This window comes from Monodon monoceros, unplaced genomic scaffold (assembly GCF_005190385.1).
Source record: "Monodon monoceros isolate NGI ecotype Baffin Bay Population unplaced genomic scaffold, NGI_Narwhal_1 Super_Scaffold_13, whole genome shotgun sequence".
Taxonomy (NCBI): domain Eukaryota; kingdom Metazoa; phylum Chordata; class Mammalia; order Artiodactyla; family Monodontidae; genus Monodon; species Monodon monoceros.
In genome coordinates, this window is record NW_021703769.1 from 44818859 (window position 1) to 44840398 (window position 21540).

The 21540-nt window shown below is 41.8% G+C and overlaps 1 protein-coding gene across 4 annotated transcripts in view; it reads right to left on the reverse strand.

The window, feature by feature from the left end:
* The window catches only part of KIZ (kizuna centrosomal protein), a 111978-nt gene that overhangs the window by 46873 nt on the left and 43565 nt on the right, over positions 1 to 21540 (reverse strand). For all 4 annotated transcript variants that reach the window (XR_003793125.1, XR_003793126.1, XM_029220511.1 and 1 more), the window contains exon 6: positions 21029 to 21344. Coding sequence is in view for 2 of the 4 variants with exons in the window: in XM_029220511.1 (XP_029076344.1) it covers positions 21029 to 21344 (316 nt within the window). In the remaining 2 variants the exon portion in view is untranslated. The remainder of the gene's footprint in view (positions 1 to 21028; positions 21345 to 21540) is intronic.

Consider the following 21540-nt stretch of genomic DNA (forward strand, 5'->3'; position numbering starts at 1 on the left):
TCCAGGTAGTGACAAGTTTGCTTACCTAATTTACATAGTATAGTGTTACTTGTTAAAAGTTTTATGAATTACGTTTACTGTCTTTTTAACGAAACTGAAGAATCAGAAAGGAGTTGGTTACATCCAGAACAAAGTTTTAGGGAGGAAACTGTATTTCAGAACAAGCAACAACAAACAGGCATCACTCGCAGAGGTGGCCGTGGATGGTGAGCCTGTCACTGAGGAATAACCCACACGTGAGGGTGGGAAGGGGACAACCCATATGGACTGTCTGCATCCGATTCCGGAGGTCGCAGAAACCCCGCCTGGAAACTCATGGCTTCAGTCCTACCTTCCTTTTGAAACATAAGTGGCTTTGATCTTTTCACTAAGAACACATGGTCTGGATAGAAAAGATGATTTTAAAACTATCATTTTATCAGATCCCAGGCCTTGTTTTCTGCATTTAATTCCCACGGAAATTTGTTGATTACAATGAACATTTAAAAATTCTCCTAAGATCCATGAGGTTCTTAAACAGAAGTAACAGAATGCATTCACGTACCTAATGCTCAAAGCCCACAACTGCTGCAAAATATAACTAATGAACCAAAGCCGACTGTTGTCAGTCAAAACCAAAGCCGCTAATTCAATTTGTGTAGCTTACTGGTCCTCCTGAAGCAATTTAGCACCTTTGCCAATAAGAGAAAACCTCTAGTGACACCCCACCCACAGGTACACAAACACAACCCAGAAGCAGAGAGGCCCGAAGAAAGCCCTACCTCCATAAAGATGCAAATTAAGATTTAAACAGGGTAGCAATCGGCCAGCGCTAATCCTTTTACCGAGGTGTAAATGGCTATTGAGAACTGAATTCTGGGCTGCCAGCTTTTGTTGGGTAGTCTTACAGACACATTTCACCCAGGAGCCACGCCAAGCCACCAACTCTGAGGACGACTGATAAACAGTTTCATCAGGCCAGCGTAATTTGTTTGCTTTGCTATCAAACTTCCTGACCATCAATCCAAACACGTCAACGTAACCGGCATGAAGAATTAGCACCCTGGGAACAGGAACTGGGAGCAAGGATCCCAAGCCTGACGCCCGGTGGCCAGAACAGCTGTAGGTGCGGCCGAGGCAGGGTCTGGACGTAGGGTTTTGTTGGCCACACAAAACGGTTGTAGAAAGGACAAACATGTACATAGTTAAACAGTATTTTTCTTTTCATGGGCTGTCTTAGGAAACCTATGTTTTCGTGGCTACCTCGGCCCCCATTGTGCAACCCCCTGGGTGGTCCCTTCCGGGGGGGGGGGCACTCAAAGGGAGCACAAAGCCGGAGGAAGGGGAGGAGGGGGCGGCAGCACAAAGGCCAGCGGCGGGGGCGGGGGTCTGCGGCGGCCGCGGGCCAGGGGTCACGAACAAGACTCCTCTCTTCACCCGGGAAACAAGGGCTCCTTCTCTTCACCTGGAGGCCGCGTGAGGGCGATGACAGCTGGGATCGAGGGCTTGCCGTGCGGGGCACCCGGGCTGGCGAGCATGCTCTTTATTTAAAGCAGCAGAGGCTGCACAAGCAAAACCCCTGCCTTTTCCCCCTTGCTGGCCTCCAAACAGATCTCCTTATTCTGCCCCACTTCAATTCTCAGAACTACTCCCTCTCCCTGACCACCTGATTTTAAGTTCCTTAATGAGGTGCTGGAAGGCCCCCTTTCTGACTGGTGCTCCCCTCCAGCCTTCAAAAGAAAGAACCCGCCTGAACCCAGAACGAGTTCTTAGTAGCCAAGAATCTCTGTGTGTCCCAAACGTAACACCCAGGTTGATAAAAATCCACCCTGCTGGGAGGATGAAGGCTGGAAACATTTGCTCCTTGGGTTTCTGTTAAGTCCCTGACATGTCACCAGAGGGGTGTCGTCATTAGGGTGCTGGCTGCGCTCTCCAACCTGAGGTGCATACAACAGATTTATGGAGCCAGTTACCTAAAGTGACCGGGCTTTAAATCTCTGCTGCCAAAATGAACACGCAGGGTGAATGACTTATTATCAGACAGCCTGATGCCTTTCAAAAATTTAATACAATCAGGCCGTGTATTTTAGAAAAGTTTAAAAAATACTATGAACATAGTAAAAAAAAATTCTTTTATTAGACATCATCATTGGTTCTATAATTAAACGCGAGAAGGTGCTTTTGGTAAAGGGGTATCTTTTACCGTCAGGGTAGAACCATCTTTGCTGGGGCTTAATGACCGATGGAGGACCCTAAAACCAAACATCAGACTTTCGCCGTGCTGGTACACGTTTGTCTCCAAACGTGTATGTGCGCGCGCACGCGCGCACGCGTGTCTGTGTGTGTGTGTCTGTGTGTGCGTGTCTGTGTGTGCGTGTGCGTGTGTGTGTGCAGGGGTGCGTCTGTAGGAGAGGAGACCAGGAGGCTCAGGCTGGGCCAGCGTGGCACCACCGCCGGAGGGAGACCAGAAGGCATGATGGGTGGTGGATGGGTCGCTGAGGCTCGGGCAACATTCAGACCCTGAAATAATTTAGTGTTTACGTCGCTTCTCACCTAGAAGGGACATATGAGACTCCTTCAAGGCCAATTAAGTCTGATGAATGGGAGTGGGGTCCAGGGCAGTCACTGCCTCAGTGTTCTGGGTCCACCTCAATGATGCCACTGAAATGGCAGCCGCAGCACCCAGGGAGGGACCTGCAGGAAAGAGACTGAACACTTGGCTATTAACGCTTGCCCTCTGCTGTAGGAGTCAGTAGAAATCAAACACAGGACTGCAGGAAAAGACGGTGCCCACTTGCTGCCGGGCCCTTCAGAGAGGCAATACTGTATTACCATGAAGAAGCTGAGTCACTTTATTATTCAATGCTCACTCACCCAAGAAGCTGCTTAAGCGATGCCAAAGACAAAAAGAAGAAACAAGAAAGTGGACGATACCAAATCATCATTGTGAATGAACAAATGGATTAACTGTGGAGGAGAGGCAGGCAGGATGCAAGCAGGGAAACAATCCAAGTTAACTGGCCCTCCTGGGTAGACGCTGGGAACCAGGTGAAAAGGCTTCTCTAGTCAGTGTAGGGGTTCAGGGGATGTCAGACAAGCACATCCCTAATTCCAGGTAAGTGCACTTTTCAAAACAGTGGAAACCAATTCCAAGTGTGCTCGTGATTACAGATGTAATAATGCTCCAAACAACCATGGACAGCATATGTCTTTGTAATCTGTATTTCAGCTGATCAGTAAGGACCATCAGTGCCATGATTCAATACCATAAAAATTTCGTTTAGGGATTCGATGGTGCTGGAAAGTAGTGCTTTTCAGTGTTTAAGGTGGCAGAACACCTGGAGTTCACAGAACTTTCTGCAAAACACCAGAGTGTACTAATGTACTTCGTTTCATCACACAAATCTGAAAAACTTTTACAAGTGGACGATGAATATATATATACAATATAAAAATCAAACATATATCCATGATAAAAAGCCAATCTGTCAAAGCTAACAAAATCAGCTGCTTCCATGTTTTTCGTCTTTAGTCATTTGGCACTCTCGCTCATTTTGTTATCTCCTAGTAGGCAAGCTATAGCAGGTACCAAAGTTTTAGGGAAATGATTTTGAGAAAGTTCTCAAAATTACAAAGATTCATTTTCTACAAACTTGAAAAAGACCACTTTACTCACTGCAGGGTAATGCCAGTGGAATATGTCTGAGCATCACTGCCATGGAGAAAACTAGTCTAGCATTGCTTTAAGCAGCAGATTTAGACACACAAGTCCATCAAAATGACAAGCAAATTAAAACAAATTACCCTGACGAGGGAGAGCAGTGAGAAAAGAATGAGAATTAGTTGGAAGCCGTAGAAGATGGGGGTTCAGGACTCCTCCTCACGGCTCTCCTGGAGGTTAAGGTAAGTCGCCCAGCAGGGACTGAAAATGGTGAGATCAACTGTAAAAGTACAAGAAAACATATCAAGGGCTCACTTTTTGTTTTGCTTTGGGTTTTCGGTTGTCTTATCTGCTTGGCCTACCTGCACACCCTCCCTGCAAAGCTCCCCTGAAGGGAAGCCTTCCACTCAGGTCTCAAGCTCCAATGTGCCTTCTCTAATCCCACCTTAAAATGAATTTGGTTTTTCCAGAAGCCTATTATCAATGGCTCAAAGACTGTTCTTCAAAGGTGGGAAATATCAGTTAAGGGGATTACGAACAGGGAAGCTGAGCCATGAGGAACCAAAGAGGAGGAATAAAACGGCAACAAAACAGAGAGGAGGGAAGTGTTGATGTTTGCCACCCGATGACCGGAAACAGATCCCAGTTTTGCTCTGAGGACCCCTCCCCATCGTCATCCACCCAACTTGGACAGGGCTCACGGTGAAGTGTGGGCCTGGGTAGAGCCAGTGGGTGCTGCCCTGGCCCCAGGGACTGTGCAGGGTGTGGCCACATGGTGCGGTCAGAGCCGTGGAGGTAAAGGCCCCACTGCTGGGCCCAAGCACGCAAACCTCCAAGTTGGGCAGCCCACCTGGAAGGGGGTCCCCAGGTCCACTTCAGGGTGAGCAGAGGGGACTGCAGTGGGTGCGGACCTGTCTGCCCTGAGGACAAACTCTGGAAGTGAGCTCTGAATGGAGCTGAACGGGGACTATCAGGGCAGCAAAAAGCATCTTTCCACTTGGAGTGAGGAGGGGAGTAAGAGGCCACCTTGTCGACATGCTGGGAGAGCAACAGGAGAGGGAGCTCTGGGGCCATGAAACAGGCAGCTGCCCCCCTCCCCACTCAAAGATGACAGAGGTTCTTAGCACTGTTACAAATATTACCATATTAAGTTTATAGAACAACCCAAGCCTATCCCTAAAGAGATATTAAAGATTTCAGGTAGGTCAAGGTGGAGTGTGGAAAACACCACTGTCCCACCCCAGACATCTTCAGAGCTGTCCAGCCCTGGACCCAGCGCTTCTCTCCCCAGAGCGGCGATGAACACACAACTACCCAGTTCTGCCTCTGGCATTCCCTTCCTGCTGCAGGCAGACCTCGTTCCCGCTGCTCACACATCCTGGCTTCAGAGTGTCCCCCACAGCTGCTCAGACTAGGGTTTTCCTTTATGATACATTTTCAGCTCTGATTACCTTGTTTCTGGAAGGTATCCCATTTTTAAGGAAAACTTATCACACCCATTTGGATGATTATTTCCTGGGTGAACTCTGAGTTCTGGGGCCTCACTGGGGACCTCACACGCTGATGTGAAGCACAAGCTATGCTTACACAGCACAATACCCACCATTTCTCAATGAAAAGGACCAACTAAAATAAAACACCCATTTTATCAGGATTCTGATTCTTCGATGCTAGAAATTAAATCTACCAAACTGCCAAAAGAGTCAGAAGTGGGAGAGACAGAAGCCAAGTTCATTTCTAACTTAAAAAAAAGGTTGGCCATTCCTGTCTCACCTCATGGACATCCCTGAATCCTGACTTCCGGAACCATCACATCAGATCACCACGAACTAATTAATTATCAGATGCCAACACATGCCAGCCACTGTACCCGGTGCTTGTGCCGAAAAAGTGAATCTGATGAAGGTGATAAATGAGAACTGAGAAGTCAAGTTCGATTAGTCAATGGTGATACCGGCCAAAAGGAGATCCAAGATCACAGTCACAATAGGTCATGGCTCTGCCATTGTTCCTGCAATTTCACAATATGTCTAGAGCAAGGAGAGATCAAGAGAACATTCCAAACCAAACAATTCCTGATTTGTTTCTTGTGATTGTTTCTAGTTTAAGAAAGGAAATCAGGGGCAGGGCTAGCCTGATATGAGAAATAAAATAAGGCAACAGGTTCATATTCTGGGTAATTGTTCATAAATGTGTATAAAACACAACCACATCCTGAAATAGCATATTCTACGTGTCAGCACATGGTCATCAGTTTGGAAGGCTTTCTAGAAATCACACACAGGAAAACAAGAAAGTATTGTGTACAATCTGAAGGGACAAATTGTTAACAGACTCGAGAGGGCTCGTCACAAGGGAACAAAGATGACATGCAAGGGGAGAAAGCCGTTCCAGGAACAGATTTAAAAGGTAAAGGGCAAACCAAATTAGAAATGACGTGGCCAAAACTATGCGTTTCATAATTAAAAGTGAAAGCGGCCAAATGAGATCTGGTTTCCTAGGTCTTCAGAAAGGAAGCAGCGGCCAAGCAGAAGTAACTGTGAGGGAGACGGGAGCAGGTGACATGGTGGGGAAGGAGGGGGAGGCTTGGGTGCTCATGCTGTTTCTTGCCTGGGCGGGGTGACCACGTATTCACCTGTCATAATTAGTCAAGCAGCATATTCAAGATTTGTTCACTTTTCTGCATGCATGCTATCCTTCAGTAATAACAGTTATCTTAAAAAGTACCTAAGATAAGGAGTTCAGCTTCTTGTTGGTAATGCAAGCTAATCCTTGCATTAAGACCAAATATATATATATATAAATATGTCTTTGATAACATTAGAGAGATAAAGTAGGAAAGAACTACAGGATCAAAATCTAGAGAAAAAGGAAATTCAGAGAGATGAGCCTAACATTTGGGGGCACCTTTTCTTTGAAGGGCATGTGTCAATTTCTGAAAAGGTAGCTAATAAGTGTGAGAAGCTGAGTGGAGCTTTGGATGACCTCAGAGAGCAAGAGAATAAGAACTCAAGTCCAGGTCCACCAAGGAAGGGCAACCCTAATAAATCATCCACACTTGGAACTGGAAACTCATAGGGCTACTTCCTACAGATAAGGGTGAAACAGATACAGTCTGGCCCTCAGAGGGACCAAAGCCTGGCTTCAATCCATCTCAATCCTCAGACCTGGATGAAAGTAACCCAGGACTGCTTCTGCCCAAGACGCTGCCAGGAGCAAATGTAAATACTCTTTAGGTTTCTTCCTGAAACTCATATATTTTATATATATAAAAGTCATTCCAAAAAAGAGCAAAGAAAAAAGGGGACATAATTATTGACACAGTAGAAATTCTAAAATATAAAATATGCCCACAAATTTGAAAACTTAGAAAATGGATCTCTTTCTAGTACACTATAGATTTTCAAAACTGACTCAAAATACATGAAAACCTGAATATACATATAAGCATTTAAGAACTGGAATAAGTAATCAAACAAAAATGGAGGAAATTTTCATCAGCAGACCTGTCTTGCTGGTGAAAGCAGCTCTTTTGTAACCTTTGCAAGTGCTTCTCAGCATTCCCCACACTGCCTTCGCTCCAGGTCACCTCTTCTGACTGAGGCCAGCAGCCTGTGATGAGATGGCTGACAAAGGTGGGACACCAGGCTGAGGCTGGCCAATGGAGAGTTCTTTTAACATCTGTATACACACCAGGTGATAATGGCTGTAATTACTGCCTACTCTGCTGACAATCAGGTCTCAGGATTACTGCCCTCTTGAAAACCTGGTTATGGACTTTAAAAATTTAAACCAAAACAAACATAAGAAAAGTCTCAGATTTTTCAGATCAAAACAGATAAGCTAACAGGAGAGGCACAGGCAAGACTGGAGAATGAAGTGCCAGGTTGAACGTGAAGGGGATGCACTGCGCACCCCACCCCCACCCCAGCACGGGGTTATTTTTTCCAGAAGTGTATTGCACAGCCTTACTTTGAGAACAAAAGCCAGAATATGTGGAGTGGCAAGAAAAAGCTCAGGGGAGCACCTGTACTGAGGGGCAGAGGTCATGTCCAGGAAAAACAAGCAACACTGAAGAAAAAAAACAACTGAGAACAGATATCTGAAGGTGCCATCACATCAGAAGGAACACTGCATTTATCAGTGTGCTTCCAGCTCCTCTAAAAGTGAACGCTGGGTAAATTCTAAAGAATTTGGTTGTAACCTATTACTCCAGGCAACATGATTTCCACCAGCAAGTCCTTCTCAGATGCAAGAATTTCCTTCCTATATTTAACTTCTGAGAGGGGCTAAATTAAAATCACTGGATGAGATTCAATCTATGTGATCGCATTTTTAGGACCTTGAGAAACCAAGGCTTTCATTTGACTTAACTTAAAAGGCAGTATTACATTTAGCTTTCAGGCATGCTCCAGGGGGAGAAAGAACAAAGCAACTCGGCAAGTACTTTGTTCAAGCTGGAAGAAAGGTACATAGCACTTCATCAGCTTATTTGAGGCTGGAAGGCACAAAAATCAATATGCACAGAGCCAAAGGTCAAGCTGCCACTGCTTGGTTTTCTTTTCTTTTTCTAATTAAAGAATCTATTTTGTTTCTTAAGCTTCCTTATTCAGCCTTACGAAATATTACCCTTGATGACACTCCAGTTACGTAGGCAGTGGAGAGAATAACTGACAGAGAGTTAAGAATGCAGACTCTGGACCCAGACGGCTGAGTTCAAAGCACACTGAGCCACTTTGTGACTCTGAACAACCTCTCTGTTTCTCAGTTTCCGCCTCTATAAGATGATGATGGTGATAGGAATAAATGGGTTATTATAAATAAAGCTCTCACAACAGTATCTGGCACAGAGTTGGCACTACTGAAGGGAACACCACCACCGTCATGGTTGTGATTTGCATGGCAGAGCGCAGAAATTAGGAGCATGAATTCTGGCATGTGCCCTCCAGGCTGGACGTCACCTGCACCTCCAGCCAGCTGTGTGCCCTAGGAAGGTTATTTAATCTCTCTAAACTCCACTTAAAACACTCTACTTGGCATCTATAGCACAAGCCTGGCCCTCAGTTCTCCTCACTCTTCACCGCAGACTCCTCCCAGACTCCTTTTCTGGTTCCTTCTGATCTTCCTGACCTTGACTGTGGAGTCAGGCCTTGGGCTGCTTTCCTATGTATGCTTACTTCCTAATGGTCCTCTCAGGGCCCATGGCTTTAAAACGCATTTATACTATGATGATTCAGTAGAGTTGCAGGATACAAAGTCAACACACAAAAAATCAGTTGCATTTCTATACAATGAACAATCTAAAGGGGAAATTAAGAAAATAATCCCATTTATAATAGCATAAAAGAACAAAATAGGGACTTCCCTTGTGGTCCAGCAGTTAAGACTCCGTGCTCCCAATGCAGGGGGCCCCGGGTTCGATCCCTGGTCAGGGAACTAGATCCTGCATGTCGCAACTAAAGATCCCGCATGTCACAACTAAGACCCAATGCAGCCAAATAAATAAATAAATATTTTTTTAAAAACTGTTACTCCTGTTACGTTGTTAAAAAAAAAAAAAAACAGGAACAAAATACTTAAAAATAAACTTAACCAAGGAGGCAAGTTGCACATTGAAAACTACAAAACACTGTTGAAAGAAATTAAACACAAATAAATGGAAAGACAACTTGTGTTCATGGGTTTGAAGACTTAATGCTGTTAAAATGTATATACTACCCAACATGATCTACAGATTCAATGCAATCCCTCAACATCCCAGTGGCATTTTTTTACAGAAAAATAGCAAACAATCCTAAAATTCATTTGGAATCACAAAGGACTCTGAATAGCCAAAATAATATTGAGAAAAAAGAACAAAGCAGGAGGACTCACTTTCTTGTTTTATAACATATTACAAAGCTACAGTAATCAAAACAGCATGGTACTGGCATAAATACAGACATAGACAAATGGAACAGAATAAAGCCATGCACATACAGCCAAATGATCTTCGACAAGAATGTCACGATGGGGAAAATACACTGTGGGGAAAAGACAACCTCTTCCACAAATGGTGTTGGAAAACTGGATAGCTACATGCAAAAGAACAAAGTTGGACCCTTATATTACACCATACAAAAATCAACTCAAAATGGATTAAAGACTTAAATGTAAGACCTGAAGCTATAGAACTAGAAGAAAACACAGGAGAAAAACTACCTGATACTGGTCTTAGCAAAGATATCTTGGATATGACAGCAAACGCACAGGCAACAAAAGCAAAAATAGACAAGTGGGACGATATCAAACTAAAAAAATCCTACACAGCAACGGAAGCCAGCAACAAAATACAAAGGCAACCTACTGAATGGGAGAAAATATGTGCATATCATTTGTCTGATAAGGGGTCAATATCCAAAATATATAAAGAACTCATACAACTTAACGGCAAAAAACCCAAACAATCTGATTAAAAACGGGCAGAGGATCTGAATAGACATCCTTCCAAAGAAGATATACAGACAGCCAACAAGTACATGAAAAAGTTCTCAACATCACTGATCATCAGGGGAATGCAATAAAAACCACAATGAGATATCATCTTACACGTTAAAACTGCTATCATCAAAAAGAAAAGAAGGGCTTCCCTGGTGGCGCAGTGGTTGAGAGTCCGCCTGCCAATGCAGGGGACACGGGTTCGTGCCCCGGTCCGGGAAGATCCCACATGCCGTGGAGTGGCTGGGCCCGTGAGCCATGGCCACTGAGCCTGCGCGTCTGGAGCCTGTGCTCCGCAACGGGAGAGGCCACAACAGTGAGAGGCCCACATACCGCAAAAAAAAAAAAAAAGAAAGAAAAAGAAAAGAAGTAACAAGTGTTGGCAAGGAGAAAAGGGAGAGAAAAGGGAACCCTTGTGCACTGTTGGTGGGTATGTAAATTGGTGCAGCCACTATGGAAAACAGTATGGAGGTTCCTCAAAAAATTAAAAATAGAACTACCATATGAGCCAGCAATTCGAGTTCTGGGTATTTATCTGAAGGAAATGAAAACACTAACTTGAAGAGATATACACACCCCCAGGTTCACTGAAGCATCATTTGCAATAGTCAAGATATGGAAGCAACCTAAGTGTCCAGTGATGGATGAGTGGATAAAGAAATTGTGCTATATATTTACAATGGAATATTATTCAGCCATAAAAAAGAAGGAAATCCTGCAATTTGTGACAACATGGATGGACTTTGAGGGCATTATGCTAAGTGAAATAAATCAGTCAGGGAAAGACAAATGCTGTATGATCTCACTTATATGTAGAGTCTAAAAAAAAACTCAATTAATAGATACAGAAAACAGATTGGTGGTTTGGTGGTTGCCAGAGGTGGGCAAAGGGTGGGAGGAGGCCAAATGGGTGAAGGCAGTACAGTGTACAAACTTCCAGTTATAAAATAAGTTCTGGGGATGTAACATAGAGCATGGTGACTATAGTTAATAATATTGTAGTATATATTTGAAGGTTGTTAAGAGAGTAAATCCTTAAAATTTTCACAATAAAAAAAAATTTTAACTATGTGTGGTGTTGGATGTTACTAGCCTTACTGTGATGATCATTTTGCAATGTATACCAATATCAAATCATTATGTTGTACACCTGAGACTAATATGAAGTTATATGTCAATTATATCTCAATAAAAAAATAATATCTTCAAATGAAAGATAACCACCCCCACAAAAGTTAACTTTTCATCAACATGCTGTAACAAGTGGACATCCACATGCAAAAAAAAAAAAAGAATCCAAACACAGACATTATACCCTTCACAAAAATTTACTCAAAACGGTTCACAGTTCTAAACATAAAACACAAAACTATAAAACTCCTAAAAGTTAACATAAGAGAAAACCTAAATGACTTTGGATATGGCGATGACTTTTTAGATACAACACCAAAGGCATGGATCCGTGAAAGAATTAATTGATAAGCTGGACTTGATTAAAAGGAAAAACTCATACTCTACAAAAGATAATGCCAAGAGAATGAGAAGACAACCCACATACTGGGAGAAAATATTTGCAAAAGACACATTTGATAAAGGACTGTTATCCAAAATATATAAAGAACTCTTAAAATTCAACAATAAGAAAAATAACAGCTCAACTAAAACTGGGCCAAAGACCTTAAGAGAGATCTCACCAAAGAAGATGTACGTACAGTAAATAAGCATATGTAACGATGTTCCACATCCTATGTCATCAGGGAAATGCAAATTAAAACAACAATGAGGGGAAATCCCTGGTGGTCTGGTGGTTAAGACTCCATGCTTCCACTGCAGGACGCATGGGTTCGATCCCTGGTCGGGGAACTAAGATCCCACAAGCCACATAGCACAGCCAGACAGACATACATACATACATAAAACAATGAAATACCACTGCACAACGCTAAGAATGGCCCAAATCCAGAACACTGATAACACCAAATGGTGGTGAGGATGTGGAGCGACAAGAACTCCCATTCACTGCTGGTAAGAATGCAAAACGCTACAGCCACTTTGGTAGACAGTTTGGAAATCTCTTACAAAACTTACAAAAGTAATGGGAATACTAGAAGAAAAAAGAGAGAAAGGAGCAGAAGGAATATGTGAAGAAATAATGGCTGAGAACTTTCCAAACCACAGATCCAGGAGTTCAGAGAACACCAAGCAGGATAAACACCCAAAACAGCACACCTAGGAATATCAAAGAAATCCTTAATGTGTATGTATGCAACAACAGAGCATCAAAATACATAAGCAAAAACTGGCAGAACTGCAAGAAGAAAAAGATAAATCCACTCTTACAATTGAATACTTCAACTCACCTACACCAGTAACTGATGTATCTAGCAGGTAAACAGTCAGCAAGGATACAGCTGAACTGGAGAGCACCATTAATCAACTTGATCTAACTGACATATATAGGACACTTCATCCAACAACAGCAAAATACACATTATTCTCAAGCTCACATGGAACATTTGCCAAGATAAACCACATTCTGGGCCATAAAACACACCTCAACAAAGTTAAAAGAACAAAAGTCATAGAAAGTATCCTCTCAGATCACAATAAGATCAATAACAGAAAGATAACAGGAAATCTAAAAATATTTGGAGATTAAACAACACACTTCTAGATAACACACTGGTCAAGAAGAAGTCATAAGAGAAATTTTAAAGTATTTTGAATTGAATGAAAATGAAAATACAATTTATCAAAATTTATGAGATGCAGTGAAAACAGTGCTTACAGGGAAATTTGTAACATTAAATGCATGCTTTAGAAGATCTAAAATAAATAATCAAAGCTTCTACCCTAGGAAACGAGAAAAAAGAGCAAGTTAAATCCAAAGCAAGCAGGAGAAATAATAAAATTTAGAGCAGAAACCAATGAAATTGAAAACAAGAGAACAAAAAAGAAAATCAATAAAGCAAAAAGCTGGTTATTTAAAGAAGAAACAAAACAACAAACCAAAATGAATAAACCTCTAGTCAGGTGTATTTGTCTGCTCAGGCTGCCATAACAAAATACCACAAACTGTGTTAAACAACAGGAATTTATTTTTCATAATTCTGGAGGCAGGGAAGTCCAAGGTCAAGGTGCTGACTGATTTGGTCCCTGGTGAGACTTGCAGATTGGCCCCCTTCTGTGTCCTCACATAGCACAGAAGGAAGAGAGAGCTCTGGTGTCTCTTCCTCTTCTTACAAGGGCACCACCTCTACAGGATTAGGGCCTCACCCTTATGACTTCATTTAACTTTTTATCGCCTCTTCACAGATCTTATCTATAAATATAGTCACTTGGGAACTGGGGCTTCAACATATAAATTTTGGGGACACAAACAAATTCAGTCTATAACACCAGGCTAACCAAGAAAAAAAGAGAGAAGACACAGATATTAGAAATAAGAGACTATCATTATTGATCCCATGGACATTAAAAGGATAATAAAGGAGTAATAAGAACTCTATGCTCACAAATTTCTTAACTTAGATGAAATGGACCAATTTCTTGAAGGATACAATCTACCAAATCTCACACAAACAGATGTAGGTAACATGAGTAGAACCATGTATGTTAAGGAAACTGAATCAATAATAATCTTCCAAAACAAAGCACAAGGTCCAGTTGGGTTCACTGGTGAATTCTACTGAATATTTCAAGAAGAAAATATACTGCCAATTCTCTACAATCTCTTTCAGAGGACAGAAGCAGAGGGAATACTTCCTAACTCATTTTATAAAGCTAGCATTACGTTTATACCCAAAACAAAGACATCAGAAGAAAGGAAAACTACAGATCAGTATCTCTCATGAACATAGATGCAAAAATCCTTAACAAAATATTTGCAAGCTGACTCCATCAATGTATAAAAAAATTATACACCATGACCAAATGAATTTTATCCCAGGCATGGAAGGCTGATTCAACATTTGAAAATTAATGAATGAAATCCATCACAACAGGCTAAAGAAGAAAAATCAGATGATCATTATCATTAGGTATAGAAAAAGCATAAGAAAAAGTCAACATTCATTCATGATAAAAAACTCTCAGACCTGGAACAGAGGGGAACTTCCTCAACTTGATAAAGAACATCTACAAAAAACCTACAGCTAACATTATGCTTAATGGGGAAGAACAAGATTCTTTCCCTATAACATCAAGAACAAGGCAAGAATGTCCTTTCTCACCACTACTACTCAACACTGTACTAGAAGTCCTAACTAATACAATAAGACAGAAAAAGGAAATACAAGACATCGATTAAAAGAGAAATAAAACTGTCTTTAATCAAAGATGACATGCTTGTCTATGTGGAAAATGCCAAAGAATCAACCAAAAAACTCCAAAACCCTGGAACTAATCAATGATTATAGCAATGTTGCAGGATATAAGGTTAATATACAAAAGTCAATTCCTTTCCTATACAGCAGCAACGAATAATTGAGATTTAAAATTAAAAACAAAATACCATTTACATTAGCACCAAAAAAAGAAGTACTTAAGAATAAGTCTAACAATATATGTACAAGAACTGCAAGAAGAAAACTGCAAAACTGATGAAAGAAATCAACATCTAAATAAATGGAGAGATATTCCAATTTCATGCGTAGGAATACTCAACACTGTTAAGATGTCAGCGCTTCCCAACTTGATCTATGGATTCAATACAATTTCAGTCAAAATTCCAGCAAGTTATTTTTTTTGGGGTGACAGTGACAAATAGATTCTAAAATTTATAGGGAAGGTCAAAAGACTCAGAGCAGCCAATGCAGCACTGAAGAAAAATGAAGTCAGAGACCTGACATTTCACAACTTCAAGATTTACTATAAAGCAGCCATAATCAAGACAGTATGGTATTGGTGAAGAAACAGACAAATAGATAATGGAACAGAATACAGAGCCCAGAAATAGACGCACACAAATATAGTCAACTGTTCTTTTATGAAGGAGCAAAGACAATTCAATGGAGAAAGGACAGTCTTTTCAACAGATGGTACTGGAACAAAAAGATATCCACATATCCACATGAAAAAAAATAAATCTAGACACTGACCTTATATCTTTCACAAAAATTAACCAAAATGATCACAGATCTAAATGTAAAATGCCAAACTATAATATTTCTAGAAGATAACATAAGAGGAAATCTAGGTGACCTTGGATTTGGTGATGATTTTTAGATACAATAACAAATACACAATGCAAGGACAAAATTGATAAACTGGACTTTATTGAAATGAAAACTTCTGGGGCTCTCAAGATGGCTGGTTGGTGCCTTGAGTAGCTCATACCGGCAGCAGTGGTGGAACTTGCTGCTGGTGCCGGCCACCCCTAGAGTGGCTTAAAAAAAGAAATAAAACAAAAACAAAATCTTCTGTTCTGAAAAAGACACTGTCAAGAAAATGGAAAGACAAGCTGCAGACTGGGAGGAAATATTTGAAAATCACATTATCTCTCTGATAAAGGACCTGTATCTGAAATATACAAAGAGCTCTTAAAACTCAACAATAAGGGCTTCCCTGGTGGCGCAGTGGTTAAGAATCCACCTGCCAATGCAGGGGACACGGGTTCGAGTCTTGGTCTGGGAAGATCCCACATGCCATGGAGCAACTAAGCCCATGTACCACAACTACTGAGCCTGCACTCTAGAGCCCGTGAGCCACAACTACTGAGCCCAAGTGCCACAACTACTGAAGCCCACGTGCCTGGAGCCCGTGCTCTGCAACAAGGGAAGCCACCCAATGAGAAGTCCATGCACCGCAACAAAGAGTAGCCCCTGCTCACTGCAACTAGAGAAAAGCCCGTGTGCAGCAACAAAGACCCAACGCAGCCAAAAATAAAAATAAATAAATAAATTTATTTTTAAAAAACCCTCAATAATAAAAATAAGAACCCAATTAAAAAATAGGCAAAAGATGTGAACAGACATCTCACCAAAGAAGATATATGAACGGTAAATAAGTACATGAAAAGATGCTCAACATCATATGTCATCAGGGAATTGCAAGAGAAAACAACGAGATATCATCACATACCTATTAGGATGGCTAAAATCGAGAAAACCGACAACACCAAATGCTGACAAGGATGTACAGCAACAAGAACTCTCATCCATTGTTCATGAGAATAAAAATGGTACAGCCTCTATGGAAGACAATTTGGGGGTTTCTTACAAAGCTAAACATAGTCTACCATACACTCCAGCAATTGCGCTCCTCGGTATATCTACCCAAATGAGTTGAAACCCTATGTCTACACAAAAACCTCCACATGGATGTCTACAGCAGCTTTATTCATAACTGCCCAAACGTGGCAGCCACAGAGATGTTCTTCAGTAGGTGAATGGATAAACTGTGGTATATCCAGATAATGGAATATTATTCAGCACTGAAAAGAAATGAGCTATCAGGCCATGAAAAGACAGGACGGAATCTAAAATGCATACTGCTTAGTGAAAGAAGTCGATCTGAAAAGGCCACATGCTGTCTAACTCCAAGTACATGACATTTGGAAAAGGTAAACTACAGAGACAATAAAAAAATCAGTGTTTACCAGAGGTTTGGGTGATGGGGAGGAAAGAGAGATGAGTAGATGGAGCAAAGGGAATTTTTAGACAGTAAAACTACTTTGGATGACATTGCAAAGGTGGATCTATGACATTACGCATTTGTAAACAAACAGAGCAAAACAAAAAACTCTCAATACATTGCTTCATTCACTAGAGAAAGAACCAGAGAAATAATGTTTGCGTGAGAAACAGCTTGTTGGTTAATACAGATGTGCACACCCACTTTTCTAGGTCCCTACCTGTCTACCCCCTTCCATCCCTGCTCACCTGCATGGGGCCCTGTGTGAAAAGGCACCTGCTCAGATGGTGAGGGTACAGGGAAGGGAAAGCACAGGTTATTCTGGCTGCTGGGCTGCTCACTCCGACCCCCTGTCATCATGTGCTCCCACACTGGACCCTGAACACATCTGATTCAGCCTGTTATGTGTAGCGACTTCTACCCATACAATCCTTGCAAAGTTATAATCCTTGATTCCAGTTCAACTGTATTAATTTCCTATTGCTACATAACAAATTACCACAAATTTAGCATGTAACACAAATTTATCTCACAGTTCCCAGGGGTCTGGGGTCTGGGTATGGGTTAGTGGGGTCTCCACTCAGTGTCACGAGGCTGAAATCAAGGTGTCAGCTGGGATGCAATCTCATCTAAGACTCAGGGTCCTCTTCCGGGTTCACTGGTATCTGGCAGAGTTCAGTTCCTTATGACGGAAGGACTGAGGCCCTCAGCTCCCAGATGCTGCACACCACTTCTTGCCACGTGGCCTCCACAAGATGGCAGGTAAACAGGAGAATAGCTCAGCTGCTTTGAATCTCTGAGCCCGTTCTTTTTAAAGCCTGATCCACTTACATCAGGTCCAATCTGGATAAGTCCTTTTGATTATCTGCAAAATTCTTCATCTCTGTCATATGACATCCTAATCACGGCAGGCAGCTCCATCACCCTCACTGTCCTGCCCACACTCAAGGCGAGGGGATCATACAGGTGTACACCAGGGGCAGGAATTTCGGGGGCCATCTCAGAATTCTGGCTACCTCATGGGTAAGTCATCCTGATGAAACTAACATCAGATTAATTCTCCTAAATCAAGTGATTCACCATACTACCCCCTTCTCTCAAAATAGCCTTCAACAATTCTGCAAAACATAGAGATAACTCTAAATACGTTAACTGGATACTCAAGGCCTTTCTCAACCATGTCCCAGGAGACATTTCAAACCTCCACTCTGACAACCCCTCATGGATAAGCCTTCAGCCACACCCTCTGCCTGCCCCCTTCCCCCTTGTGTTCTCTGTACCTGCGTTCCTAGTTGCACTCTTCCTTCAGACCTAATCCACCCCTTTCCCTCCTCCTCCTTATTCAAACCTGTACATCCTTTAAGATGCTGCATCAACACCTGTATAAAACCTTTCCTGACCCTTTGGACTCACATCAAGCTTATCTTTATTTGAATTTGTCCTAAAGTACAGTGGTGGGTTACAAAAAATGACGACAAACTTCTCATCCCTGGATACACATCCTTTGCAACGCAACTCTGCCACTCACCTCATCAAGAGATGGGCTGTCTTTATCTACCTTCTGACACTGTGCTGGGCCCTGTGAATGTTTTTAGCCAATGGGACATTAGCAAACATGATGCAAGCAGACACTGAAGAAGCATCTGTGCACTGGCCTTGCCCTCTTGCTGTCTTGGGAACTCTGCTACCTCTACCAGGTGACTGAGGCTGGACTAATCTCCCAGATGAGGGACAAGTGGCCAAGTTATCCCTGTGGCCCCAACTGACACTGGGCCAACCACCTGTCACATGACAAATAATAAATGTCTCGTGTTTTAAGTCATGGGGCTTTGTACCGACATTTGTAGCAAACTACTCACTCCTTAAGAAAATAAAAGATTCAAGGGCCTCCTTTTCAACATTTCTTTTGTGCAGCTTCATTGTAGTAAGTGTTCTTCTGAGAAGAGTTAATTGCGGCTTGCAATGGAGGGTCAGCTCACGTACATGAATCACATGCTCAGCATCTGGAGGTAGCCATGGGAGCAGGCCATGAAGCTTCTCAAAGTCACTTGGCTTTTAAAGGTGGAAGCAACCCCAGTGTCCATCAACAGATGAGTGGATAAACAAAATGTGGTTTATCCATACATTGGACTATGATTCAGCCATAAAAATAAATGAAGTTCTGAAACATGCCACAACATGGACGCACTGGGGAACCAAAATATTCGTGTGACTTGCCTTCTCATGAGACTCGTTTTATTGTGTCCTGGAACCAGACTGCAGTATCTCCCAGGTGTGTCTGAAGTCATCATCATCACTCTCATCAAATCAGAGGTTCCAGTTTCCTGTTCAAATCCTTCTGTGTGTCTTCCTTTGTCCCACCGCTTCACCTCTGTTAACTAAAATCCCTTCTAGTAATTTCTCTCCAGGCCCTCAACAGATCCTAAAGTAAACTGAGAACCTCTGAGGTCAGAGTGGTACTCTGTAAGTATGAAGTCACAGGCTCAGGTTAATAATCAACCCTCTAAGCAAAGAAGAAGAGCAAATGCTAGAGAGGAAAGAAAAGAATGCAGACCCCTCAAGAGCAGTGGGGAGTCGGCAAGCTAGCCAACACCATTTAAAACCAGCATCGATCTATGCCTGGGGAGGACTTTCACCACAGAAAATCAACAGACTCAAATATGGTAACACGGACACAGAAAACCACCACTGCTGACTGACCTTTCATTCTGGGGGCATTCTATTAAAACAAACTTTCAAAAATTCCCCAAATGCCCCTATTTTCCAACAACTTTTGGAAAACTATATCCCAACACTTCAAGGAGCTTTGTTTTAGGGTCACAGGAAACAGTCATTCACATAGGAGAATAGGAGATAGGAGGTTCTTAATTCTATACACTCAACTTTTTTCATCTCAGAAAAGGACTGAGTCCTGGGTAAGGACACTAGTCCTCCAGTTAGCCTACCAAAATACTAACTTGTCCAATGAACTTGTCCAATGAACTATAAAAAAAAGTCTGCAAATACAAACCTAAAATAGAAACATTCTCTTTTTAGTAATAAAGTTTCTAATGATGTATTAATAGTATGTAATACCCGTATTTCCTCGATGAGAGAGAAGTATTATTACTAGAAAAACCCATCTGGCTTGCCTCTGCAATAAAGCCAGTCTCCCAAGGACAAGAACCATGTTGGTTCTTCCATCCACAGCGCAAATACTTTGTATTTGGATGCTCTTAATAAGTATGTCTTGAACATCAGTTTGGAGGCAATCAGACTATAAATTAAACTTTTCACCGTAAGTAGGTAATGAGTGGTAAGAGGCAATATATTAAAAGGTTCAATGGTGCTTTAAAGAGAACGTGAACCTATGCATACAAGAACACCTGCCTGGCTTTACACTGCTGCTGGGACTGTTGGAAAGAGAGAGACAGATGGTATCATAGTGTAACAACATTCTGGGGGTGGGGTGGGGTTGGCGGGGCTGTGTGGAGGGTCTGCCCCCATGGCCTATGTGCCACTCCTATGCCCCTGGCCTTGGTATCCTCATTTTAAACAGCGAGCTCTACCTCGGATTGTGTACTTAAGTTCCTTGTATCCCTAAGAGATTGGATGCTATTTGTGCTACTTTTATTGCAGAATTGGTTCTCAACGGTTTCCATGTTTTCTACAATTCCACTATCTCCGATCAACAGTAAAAAAATCATATATGAGCTTTTATGACTTGGATATTGTAAGTGTTCAAAACATATAACACCGATGTTCCTATTTACCCTTAAAGACTCCAATGTCCTCACTTTTGCATTCAGAAAATGAAAGCTGCCTTAGATATATAATTACAAAAACTTATTAATGCATATTTAATTGTATGACGAAAATGACACTCTGGCAAGGGATAGAAGGATTAAGCAAATTAATTAGATACAAAGTTCTTAGTCTCAAAAGCTGAATTCCTAGGAAGTTTAAGTGTTTGTCACCTGTGTTACTACAACTCCAAAATGACTGATTTTCCAAAAGGATGGTGGGTAGGGGGAATGACTTATGAATTAACCAGGGATTCTTTAGATATAATTATAAACTGCCAATCACCATGATTTCAATGATATTCAGGCTTTTAAAGCTATTTCATAAAAAAAAAAAAAGAAGAAAAGAAATTAGTCCTTATCTAAAAGACTATTTATGAGACTTAAGGAACTTATACATTCATGGCTGAGTGTTCAATAATATACCCCCAGTGGAATGGTCTCTAAAAATGTCTATAACTAAAAACAGAACAATGAAAAAAACTGAATGGCTTACTCTCTTGCTGGCGAGTTAGTGGAGGATTCCTTTTTTGAATCTGGAGAGCTTAGGGTTTGCAAAATACAATTATGTTTTTCAGTGGATGGGGCATCTCTTTCTTGCTTGGAGTGAATTAAATTTAAGGCCTCTATTCCGTCTTCTTCCTCCACCGTGTCACCTGGATTTGGCTGTGGTTCTGGACTCCTTAAAATCAGATCCTCTTCACTTACAGAAACTGTGAGGTCACTGCTGCTGCTCTCACTCTCCTCCTCCTGCTCTTCCCACATTTTTCTGCAGGGCTCCTGTGCCTCTGGGTCCCGGCGAGGAGGACGATCTGTAACGGAGACATGAACAGATTACTGATCACTGACTTCAGGCGGCAGCAGGGGTGAGACGTCCTACCTCCCAGAGCAGAGCTGCTCATCTGTTAGAGATGTGTATAAACAATCCACAGCGAACTACAGTATTTTAAGACCCATGAAAAATATTTTTAAAATATCACAGTGGGTTTAAAAATCAGAGAATTTGCT